Consider the following 11,790-nt stretch of genomic DNA (forward strand, 5'->3'; position numbering starts at 1 on the left):
GTATGCAATTCCCACACCTTAATTTTCTGCTTTACAAGCTCCAACGCCTGATTTTATGCAAAATTGTGTGTTTTACTATCTTTTATAATTTCAGTAAAGGTTTCAATTCAAGATATGAACTTGCCATTCAAAAACATCTAAAATATGTTTTAAAACACATACCTGATTGATAACTATTAAAATCCCACAATTTCCAACCCCACCATATTACTCATCACCGCTGTATCATCTCTGTATCGTTGCAGGCATTTTCCTTCACATCTGGAAGCATGCACCCCGCTACGACGTCTACAAAATGCTTCTCGACAAGCGGAAACTGCTGCTCTATCTCGGAGCCGTCACAAACGAGCTGAAGAAAATACTCGCCCAACCGGGCAATGCCACCAACGGCAGCAGCAATCCATCCGTCGCATCGAACTCACCAGAAGAAAGCAGTACCTCCGCGGGAACCAGCCCCACAACGAGCCTTAGTCCGGGATGTGAGCAATTCCCGAAAGCTCTGCGAAAGTTTCACTGGACAACGGAACGTAATCGTGAGCTAATGTTTTGCCACTACGTCGTCACCGGCAGCGGTGAACACACCAACTATCGTGCCCGACTGCACGAGCTGTGGGTAGAGCGGCATCGAGCACTAGAGAAACCCTCAATCTTCCCTGCCACCGACGAACAGCAGCCAGCCTTGGAGCTTACCGAGCAGAATCTGCTCACGCAACAGCGCAAAATCGTGCGCGATCAACTGCTGCCCGAAGACGTACGGCGGAGGGTGGAAACGGAGGCGATCAGCTACCGGTACTACCTGCGCACCAGTCAACCGAAAGTGTCCGACAAGAATCGCAAAGTGTTTCGTAAGCTGGCCTGTTGCTATCGGCGGATACGCGAGCTGCACGCTACCAATCGCGCCCTCGAGTACATCGACTCCGTATCGGAGTTGGAGTGGTCTGGTGGGCGGGAAATTGAAACGCTTGCAATGAAACGCGTCGTGCAGGTGGTTTGTGAGACTGTGCGGCATGGACGTGACACACCGATCATTACGAAGCACCTGGAAAGCTTTGTGAACGTGTTGACAACCGAGCGAATACTGGGGGACGCGTGGATACGTGACTACCTTTCGCACTACCGGAGAGGCAATGATCTGTTTGCCATCCTCACAGGTGGGACCGGCAGCAGTGGCCAGCAGGACGATCGACGCGATCATCTTCACATCAACGCCGACGCGCTCGATTGTGAGGAGCTGCACCGTAATCTCAAGCTGCTGCGTCATCTGTTTCGGAGCGCTCGGAACCTGCAGCACATAATGGCGATCAAGACGCTCATCAACCGGTTGTACGATAGCAAGAGTCTCGAGGAGATAAAGTCCTACCATGCGTACCTTTTCCGCCACAGTCCAACCGGCGCACTGCTAGAGGAGCTTGACTGGGCACCGTTTGGTCTTCTCGAAATCGACAGCCTCGTGGACGCAATCGAGGAGGAGTATCACTGTAAAGGAGTTCCTGCCAACGATCACATCCAGCGGATACGTGCGAAGATCTGCACGGAGCTTGCAAGCTACAAAACTCACCACCGGCAGTTCAGTAACACGATCCTGCTGGTGGAGGATCTAATAGCGAAGATCAAATCGAACCACAGCTACGAGAAGATCCGCCACATCTTCCGATCTCATCTGAAGGCATTTCAACGGAACCGTGCGATCGATATGCAGTTTCTCGTACATCTTCGAACTGCTCTGCTGAGGTACTTCTATGACGATCTCCCAGAGCTGAGGCATCGAAACGAGCTAGAGCGAAGGATAGCAATGTTACTATGTCGGTGTTTGTATGCGATCGACAGGAAGCTTTACCATCAATCCCACACGTCCAGTGGACCTCTAACAGTGCATCTAACTGGAACCGGCAATGCTACACTTCTAAAACGCCTCGAAGAAGCAACCGGACGGCAGCTCTCACATCTCACCAAAGATCCTCTCTTCTGCAAACTGCAAGACCATCCCGAGAAGCGGTACGATCTCCTACGGCAGCTACTAAACCGGCATCACATCCGACACAGCACCAACCTGCTCGCCGATCTCCGCCGCGATGAAGAGCGCGAAACAGAAGAGAAGGTAGCCCAGCTACAAAAGCTCTTCCTCGATCAGAACATGAACATGCGACCGTTCGAGCGGATCGATGAGATCGCGTTCGAGATGCTGATGCTCGAAGCAACCTGCGCCCTGTCAGCGAAGCTGGCCGACAACCGGGAAAGCGTCTGCAACTATCTGCCCGTACTGACGGGGCGCAATCTGCGCAACTACCTCGCCCACGGTCACGTCACGTACGAGGCACTGATACCGTGCACGGGCCCGAAAACGATCCTGCTCAATGCGCTCAGCATTATCAAGCTGTCGAAGAACATCATCTCGGAGATCTACGATCGGCACGGGTGGGAGTTTGGCGAGAAGCTGGCACTGCTCAAACATCAGCAAAGAATTCTTGGGGGCTTTCAGTATCAGAGCTGTGGTGCGATACGGGATACGATCCGGCAGGAGGCGTACCTGCTTGGGCGAAATCATCTCAACCACGGTATAGTGGATCATCTCGTGCAGCAGCAGAGCTGTATGCTGTTGGGTCACTTGCTGGACTTTGGAAAGGTGGATGAGTTCTTGAAGCCGCTTGCCTATCTGATGGAGAGCGTGAGTGCGATACCTTGTGGAAGGCCACTGCACGCTATCCTAGCGGATACTGCGTCCCGAGTTGAGTTCTGCTACAGCCTTGCGGTGCTCAGCAACGATGAGGACATCCTGTCCAAGATTGTGGCCGACTTCGGGTATGGACAGATCGATGCCATACCGATGGTGTTTAACTTCGATCGGCTCTTTGCTAGCTTTCTCGAGACGCACCCAGACTACGATGTGAATGCGGACGCGAATGCAGAGATCCTTCACTACGCAGTGTTGTCTGGGAATGTGGAGCTGCTGAACCTGCTGCTGGATCAGTGCCACGATCTAAATCAGCGCGACGAGGACGGTCAAACACCGCTCGAAGTAGCGTGCAAGCTGAGCAACGTCGAGATGGTAAAGGCACTCACGAACGCTGGGGCCCGGTGGTACACGAACGGTGAGCACGGATACAGCCAGTACTCGTGGATCTTCCTCAACAACGATCAGGATGCGATCGTGTTTCTCAAGAACAATGAGCTGCTAAGTGGGAAGGTGGCTGGTGCTTGTGTTACCCTGTTCCTGCAGTACTGCGACGATGGCAATGAGGAGATCGTCGAATTCATGCTCGCGAATGAAACGGTCGAGTATGGCGCTCTCTATCCGGCGACGGTTAGGTTTCGTCGGTTGAATGTGTTGCGCTTTCTGATTGAAAGTGATCGAAAGGTGAGCAGTAATGTGAATCGGAAGGATGGCAGCATGGGGCTGACACCGTTACAGATTGCTGCTCGAATGGGGTATGCAGACGTCGCGAACATACTGCTCGAACAGGGTGCTAAGGTGCAGCTGCGTGATGCGCACGGGAACAGTGCGCTCCATTATGCGGTTGAGTGTGGATGTGTGAAGACGGTGAGGTTGCTGCTACGTCACGGGGCCACTGTTGGAGTTCGAAACAGTCTCGGACAGAGCCCTCTTGAGATAGCGATCGCAAGGGAGCACAGGAAGTTAGTACGACTGTTAGCGCACAGTGGACAGAAGGTGGATAGTGTGATGCTGCCGGAACGGTTACGGAATGGTGCGATTGTTGAGGATCTGCTACCAGTTGCGAAACGATTCGAGTACTCTCTATCGCCTGGAGACGTCAGTAGTGACACCTTCACACCATTACATCATGCTCGGGATGAGCGGGCAATTCAACAGTTCCTGCAACTGTACGAGATTGATGTCGCTAGTCCTCGTTACCGTACGACTCCTCTTCATCTAGCCTGCCTTTCCAACGATCCGCTGCGTGTTCGGGCGCTCCTGAAACATGGCGCCGACCCAACACTTGCGAATAGTGAAGGATGGACACCACTGCTGCTGGCGGTGGGCAATCGTAGCATATCGATCGTGCAAACCCTTCTCGAGCATCGGTCACTCCAACAGGCCAGACCAACTACTCATGATGAGCTGGACACCGTGCTGGCCATTGCCATCCGGAAGCAATCGATCGACATTGCCAACTTGCTGCTGCAGAAGGGTGCTTCAATCGATACGATCGGCAGAACGCTAACTGCTCTATCGCCGACGCATCGTGGCGTCTCAACCACCACAACCCCCAAGCACCCACATCAGCTGTTCTTCTGTGCCGCTCGCGACGGTTACAACCGCATCCTGGAGTACCTGCTCGAGGGCGCACTGTTCGACGTGAATGCGAAAGATACGATCGGCTCGACTGCCCTCTTCCATGCACTGTCGCGAGCACCACTCGAAACGCTCGATATCTTACTCCGCTACGGAGCCGACGTCGAGCACAGCAATCAGTTCGGCCACAACGTGCTCTCGATCGCGGCCATGAACAATCGGCTCGATGCGCTGCAGTACTTTGTGAACAACTTCCCCACGCTGGTGCGCCTACTGGACGCGGTCGAAGTGGACACGAAAAATTCTGTCCTTCATCTGGCAGTGCTGCGCGGTGCGCTCGAGATCGTGCAGTACTGCGTGAAGCTTCACCGCACCGGAGGCATTAGTTTGGATGCGCAAAACAAGGAAGGTTTTACGGCGCTTCACATTAGCGCACAGACGGGCCATGAGGCGATCTTTGGGTATTTGCTGAGTCACGGTGCCAATGCGACCATTCCGTCGGCCAATGGACAATCCATACTGCACACCGCCATCTGCAATCGGAACCTCAACATCGTGCAGATCATTCACCGGGCCGGAGTGTTGCCGCTCGAGCAGGATCTGTTCGATCACGACGAGCGATCACCTTTGCATTACGCGGTGCTTTCGCGCCAGGTGGAAGTGGTGCGAGAAGTGTTGAAGCTACCGGGGCTGCCACTAAATCATGCTGACGCGCGGGGCAATACTGCGCTCCATCTGGCGGCTGAGTTTCAGTACGTCGACATCTACAATCTACTCCAGAAACGGATCGACAACGAGGTGCGCAATGGCAATGGGAAGCGTGCGATCGATGTGCTGTTGCGCAAGTGAATGTAAATGTGTTGCAAGGCGTTGTACAGATGGTTTTTTGTTTCCCTACTGACACAAACAAACACTCTCTAGTAGGCAGTAGTTGTAGTAGTAGTAGTAGCCGATGGGATAGCAAAGGATGAGTGTGGAAGATGTGTTTGAAAGTGTTTGAAAGAGATAAGAAAGCGTTTGGAGCGTGTACAGAAAGTATTATCTACTAGCTAGTGGCAATCACGGCGAAAGAAAGCCTGTTGGAAGTTTTCTCTATCCTTGCGAGAGGATCCTCTTCGTATAAAAGCAAACACAAACAAACAAAAAATCGCCATTTTAGAAACAGTTAACCGCCAATCGATCGTACGAGGAAATGCAAAACTTGCAACAATCGTTTCTTTCAACCAGTTTCGTCTTTGTGTTTACGTGTACGCCTTGCTAAAGAAGGTGAACAAATTTCATTTTTGAACTTGTTTATTATTTTTTGTGAAAAAGATAGTTAAAAATGTATTGTCTATTCTCTATAGGAAGCTAAGCATTCTAAAACAAATATATTAATGTATAAAAGATGATATGTGTACGTACATGTATCGAACACGGCAATCAGTGGCCCCCCCAGGAGGTGTATGCACGATAAATTCTCTAGCTAAATGTAACAACACCCACTGATGGAATCAAAATGATCTTTTTGTACTAATCGTCATCAGTTAATGAGTTTTTCCTTGTGTCAGTAAAACCGTTTGCGAACTAAACAAAGCAAAGATGGCGCACGCAATTTTGGTAGACAGCCGGTAGCACAGCCACTATTGCAATCCAATCAATCAAAGCTCACAATACAATACAATACCCAATCACTTCAATGCAGCAAACTAAAACACACACACACATACACACGCACCGTGCGTTACGGATCGTGCCAGCATGTCGGCTTTACCGGCGCCAAACATATCGGCTTCGGGTTGTCATCTGTGATCTGCGATCGTACACAGTGGATGGAATAGTTTTTAAGCAGCAAATACACAACCAACCATGCCACCATCCTGTAGGTCAAATGGAAGGACATCGTGCGTTTGGAAAATCGCCCGTCAAAATCGCAGCACAAACCGCGATGGCCCCTTTTTCCATATGTGCCCTGCTAGCGATGGCAGGACTGTTCCCGGGGAGCGGGAAAGTGCCCGTACTGGGTCACCATTTGTCCACATGGTGTGGCATCAATAGAACCGGAGTACTTAAACCCATTCGTCGGTAGGCTTTTTCCAGTTCGACAGCGCCGATTGTGTAGTGGTACAGCAAGGAAAGATCTAATTGAGATAATTTTGTCATTCGGATTGCATACATTTAGGCGCTTCGTTATTGCGACGGATCAACGCTTGATGTATGCAATCTTTGCGGCTTAATTAGCTCTGCTTAGCATTTTCTAACCATTTCTAACATCAGTTTGTCGACTGAAACAAGCTTACAATCAATGTAAAAATAAAACAGAACAGAATCTTACCAATCCAGTCAGTTACAGTGCTTAAGAATACATTTTACGTTTTTCGCACACCGAATGCAATAACCGATATGACTCAACCAATATAACAAACTCACACTAAATAGTACATAGCAATAGTAATACTCAACATCCACTCGTCAGTGTAACGATCGCAACGGTAGATGACTACCGAAAACCACCGATGGTGTGTATTATGGCGAAGATGTGCTGGCCCCATGACGTTTCCCGGTTGTTTCCGAACTACATATTTAAGCTCCGATTTTAAAACCCACAAACCTACATAGCAGATATCATATAAACCGTACTTGCCAATGGTGCACAACTACAAACTACAATAGAATGGACAAACGTGGACAAACTGTCCACCATACCCAGCCCGATCGGTTGGCATATGGAATGGGAAGCTTAGGCAGACGGGTTTGCTGGTGCAAGCTGTAAACCCGTTTCCAGCTCTAAGCTTTTTATTCCTCCAGTCGATCGACGGCACTGCAAACAGATGCAAACAATAGTAACCGACAGCTCTTACCAATGCGCGTATCAGGAGTTCCTAGAGCAGGAGAGGGAGGAAAGCAAACATGCATATATTTTACAGGGAAATGCTGCATCCACTTAAATGGTTTTAGCATTTATGTTTTTACCTTAAAAGAAATCGATCGATGATCTTCACTAGAAAGCGATTCAGCAACGTTTGTTTTAGATTTAGTCTAGTCATTATTTGTTACAATTTTTATCCAATGGCCATCATTTTTTGTTCAAATAATCTTAATTTCGTAAAATCAATCTAGACCTGGCATAGGTTCTACTAAATGCAATCGTTTTCTAGGGAGTTCCTTGATCGATACACTTAATCGTTCAATTCTGTTACAATTATGATAGAATTCATGGTCAGTAAAGTACTTAGCATGAATTGCTTTGCGATAATTGTAATATTTTTGTTATGCTCTTCACAGGGTCTTCGATTTCAAACGTGTTGATTTCGATAATGAAATTATTTATAATTTAGGATTTATTGACACTACCGGTTATTTCAAAATCGAGATATGATTAATTTTAAAAGCAGTCTACCAGCTGTAAGAGTATATTTTATATCGATGAGACGATAAGAGTCACAACTAGCACAAACAGTAAAATCGCAAACAATCAAAGAGAAAATCGTAACTGTATTAAGGATCATTGATCCTGCAACGGCATGCCAAGAAGAGGTCGTAAGAAGATAAGGAAAGCAAAGATACAAAGTTTGTACAACTTCAACCATATTCAACCAAACGGTAAAATAAAACACCGGAAGCCAATGATGGAAACTGAGTAAGATAAACTTAAATGAAGCAAAGGAGGAAGAGATGAAGAGACCGAGAGAAAGATGATTGTAAAGAGAAAAAAAACGGCAAATTCAAAGTGGCCAGTAAGGCTAAAGTATTTCAGAAAAAAAAACGTAAGTTGTTAAACTACACCTTTGTTAAGATCATATATGTTTGTGTTCTGATTGTCACTGGGCACGTGAGTAAGTAAAATAAAAAAGTGAAAACAAAAATCCCAAAAACAATAAGTAAGCACATTTGATGAACACGTTTTAGATATCGTCGTGGAGCCTTGAAACCACTAGCAGATAGAAAGAGTGCAACACAAAATAAAGAGTTCCAGGAAACAAAACAAAAATGCGAGAAGGAAAATAAATAAAAACCCCTCTAAAAGAACAAAAAAATCCATTCAGCCTGTCGAAATTCCCGACCCGTTCGATGGGCAAAAGTTTGAAAATGACCAGTAATAGCAGCAGCAATCAATGGACGGCGCAGTGCAAGGGACGGATAATTTTTTACATGAAATAAACTTTTTTTCATTTTCAAATGATTAAAACCATAACAGGGATGTTGATTTGTTTATGATGTGGTCGTGTGAAAGAAAATAAAAGGGGAATTTGCTTTTTCAGATTTCAACTATTCGAATATTTGTGTAACTTTTGGCGTTTTTATGTTCACCGCTATTAAGCTGGATTGTACATACAGCATAAAACCCCTGAAGGTATGTAATCTTTAGCATTGTTTCTGGACAGTGTGTATTGTAAATTGCATACATTCGGGCGTATAGTGTTGCATACATTCAGGCGTATAGAACACCCGTAAACCGGATTTCGTGAGCTCGCCAACGCTCCAAATCGGTGCGATTTTCCCTCGCTGTTGATTGTTTTTGTAAGTCGTTGTGACGGTTTTTGACGTTTCGAGCGAGGGTTTTTGAGAGTTCACGATGGCCGTCAAAAAGCTCGCGATGGTGTGCGACTGTGTTGGTGGGCTAAATTAAATGGCCAAAAAATAAATACACTCCACCCCCCCCCCCTTCTCATTGTCCCCACTGAAAGAAGAGCACGCCTTGTTCATCTAATGCTTAAAATAAAGCATTTTTTACCAAACTTACCTATCGCCGGATGTTTTACCTGATCACATCTCGCTCAGCTACGCCTTCTATGCTTCTATGTTCTTACGCGATTCTATGTGTTGCACAGTTTAAAATCTTTCAGCTATTAATAAAATAACACGTGTAATCATTTTCTGTTGATTTTCATTCATAAAAATCCACCAAATGAAGCACTTTCTTATCAACCACCAAGTTGTTTACATATTTCACGCGCACATGCGAAAGAGACGGGACGACAAATCGAGCGAGAACATACACACCACAGTAACGAGCACTGTAAGCGAGTAAAGGACGGCTAGAGAAAATGAGCGAGATGCAGCTATTTTTGAACGTCAAAAACCCTGCCCTTGCTCAACGGGATCTGTCACAACAAACATTTTCCGAAACCGGCTAAAAAAACCATTGAAATGCACAATTTTGGTTGAAAACACGTGTTTTTTATAGTTTGATTTGTAGTTTTATTGTTTATAATGCAGATTGTGTTGTAGATAGTAAGAACAATAGACGGAAACAACTCGTGTTTCATCAAAATTCCCTCACAGCGAAGGAGTAGGAATCTTCTTTCGAACGAATCCAAGGCTCGCGGTCGCGTCGAACAGCAATGAATCTGCTGCCCAAAAGTACGGCCGACTTTGGCTCGACCGAGTACTGGAACAGCTTCTTCCGGAAGCGTGGCAAGCAAGCGTTCGAGTGGTACGGCGAGTATCCGGAACTGTGTACCCAGCTGCATCAGTACATCAAGCCGAAGGATGAAATACTCGTCGTCGGTTGTGGTAACTCGAAGCTGAGCATGGACCTGTACGATGTGGGTTTCAAGTGAGTAGAACAAAAACAGAACCAAAACAATCGGTTGTTTTGTTACTTACCTGCTCCACCATTCTCCTTTGCCCCTTAGGAAAATCACCAACATCGACATATCGCCCGTCGTCATCAAACAGATGCAAGAAGCGAACCGGCTCAATCGCCCCGAAATGACCTGGAAGCAGATGGACGCAACCGCGATGACCTTCCCGAACGAAACGTTCTCCGTCGTGCTGGACAAGGGTACGCTCGATGCACTGTTCACCGATGAGTCCCCCACCGTCGTTACCATGGTGCGCAACTACTTTGCCGAAATTGGTCGCGTTCTGCGTCCAGCCGGCCGGTACGTTTGCATATCGCTCCTGCAGGAGCACATCCTCCGGGAGGTTGTGAGCCACTTTCCGGCCGCCCACTTTATGCTGCGCATTGTACGGTGCCCCGAGGCGGGCAAAGGCCGTGGAACGGAAGACGCTCCCAATGCGGACGGCTCCTCGCTCGTAGTGTTTGCGATTGTGGCAACAAAGTTGAAAAACATGCCACTGCGCGTGCTTGAGGTAGGCCTAGCCGGCAGTCACATAGAGCGGGTGCAGCGGCCCGAAGAGATTATAGCAGCCGTAGCTGCCACCCAGAAAGCGGCCATGGTTTGCAATGGGTTGGCACGCGGTAGCATTGCGGGGATGGCCGAAGTATCGCTGGATTTGTTCTCACCAACTGACAAGGAGCGACCACGCTACACGATCCACGTGCTCGACCAGGCACCGAAGAGGGGTAACGGCAAATACGCCGCCTTCATTGTTCCGCAGGGCCGTGAAACGGAGTGGCTGTTTGCGACACCGGCCGGTCGTAGAAAGCTGCAAGAATCGGCCAAGTTTGATCGTCTCGCCATCGTAACGCTTCACCGGGGACACGTGTACACCGATCTGGAAGCGGTCAAGGCGGAACTAGCGGAGAGTGTAAAATCACTCGCCCCACAACAAGTGTTGCAGGGCGCATCGATACCGTACCTTTCGATCGGTGCGGAAGTAGGCCGCCGGGAAACGATCCACACCGGCCGCAGCGAACTGTCCGGTGAGTACGTGGTGGAGGAGATTGCCGGCGAGAATGGGCGCCTGTTCCGGCGGCTCGTCTTCCTCTCCAACCAAGCGGTGGTACAGTCGGAGGCGGCACTCAAAATGGCCCGCGTGCGTGGCAGCCGTGCGCCACAGAAGGTGATCGATGCGGGCTATCTGGCCTGTCAGCATCATCTCTTCATGACGGTCGGCGTACAGCTGGCGGCAAACATGGACGCCACCGGTAGCTGCCCCATTGCCGTCGTTGGGCTCGGTGGCGGAGGGCTGTGCACGTTTATTCGCGAGTGTCTTAAAAAGACCACCATTACAGCGGTTGAGATCGATCCGGAGGTGGAACAGATTGCGGTGAAATATTTCGGCCTCACGCTCGATGCACGGCTGCGGGTCGTGATTGCCGATGGGATACAGTTTCTGGCGGATGAAGCGACACGCGGTGCGCACTATTCCGCGCTACTGTTCGATGTGGACAGTAAGGATGCGAGCGTAGGTATGAGCTGTCCGCCGGCCGCCTTTCTCGAGCGCGAGGTGCTCGCCAACGTGCGCAAGCTGACGGGCGACCGCGGGCTGTTCGTGCTGAATCTGGTGTGTCGCAATGAGACGCTGCGGGATACGACGGTGGAAGGTTTGAAGCGCGCGTACCGGTACGTGCTTTCGTACCAGCTGGAGGAGGATGTGAACGAGATTTTCTACTGCACCGACAACGAGCGGCTGAAGGAGGTGACGAACTGGCAGGAGCTGCTGCGCACGGCTGCGGACGACGTGAACAAGCTGGCGCGGAAGGAGAAGCTAACGCTCGAGCAGGAGCTGGTGGATTTGAGTGACTTTATCACTGCCCTTAAAATATAGGACGAGCAATGTGGTGCGTTGTGTTGTACAGAATATTGCAAGAAGACAAGCGTACTGTTTATGGGATGTGATATAGTACTTCCGAAAGTAGAAACATT

General features: G+C 48.8%; 2 protein-coding genes across 2 annotated transcripts in view; both read left to right on the forward strand.

Moving 5' to 3' along the window:
• Positions 1–8,426, forward strand: part of LOC120902369 — a 48,547-nt gene extending 40,121 nt beyond the window's left edge. The window contains exon 2 of the mRNA XM_040311069.1: positions 246–8,426. Within this exon, the coding sequence (XP_040167003.1) occupies positions 246–5,101 (4,856 nt within the window). The 3' untranslated portion in view covers positions 5,102–8,426. The remainder of the gene's footprint in view (positions 1–245) is intronic.
• Positions 8,427–9,339: 913 nt separating this feature from the next.
• Positions 9,340–11,738, forward strand: LOC120899588 (eEF1A lysine and N-terminal methyltransferase homolog). Its single transcript, XM_040305601.1, has 2 exons — positions 9,340–9,791; positions 9,871–11,738. The coding sequence occupies exons 1-2, from the start codon at positions 9,577–9,579 to the stop codon at positions 11,690–11,692; spliced, it is 2,037 nt and encodes a 678-aa protein (XP_040161535.1). The 5' UTR covers positions 9,340–9,576; the 3' UTR covers positions 11,693–11,738.
• The last annotated feature ends 52 nt before the right edge of the window (positions 11,739–11,790 follow it).

The sequence above is a fragment of the Anopheles arabiensis genome, chromosome 3 (assembly GCF_016920715.1).
Source record: "Anopheles arabiensis isolate DONGOLA chromosome 3, AaraD3, whole genome shotgun sequence".
Classification (NCBI taxonomy): domain Eukaryota; kingdom Metazoa; phylum Arthropoda; class Insecta; order Diptera; family Culicidae; genus Anopheles; species Anopheles arabiensis.

Bases quoted from the DNA above. Each gene is read 5' to 3' on its own strand.
- LOC120899588 (XM_040305601.1), top strand. From the start codon at position 9,577: ATGAATCTGCTGCCCAAAAGTACGGCCGACTTTGGCTCGACCGAGTAC. The intron at 9,792-9,870 runs GTGAGTAGAACA...TTTGCCCCTTAG, and splicing joins CTGTACGATGTGGGTTTCAA to GAAAATCACCAACATCGACA.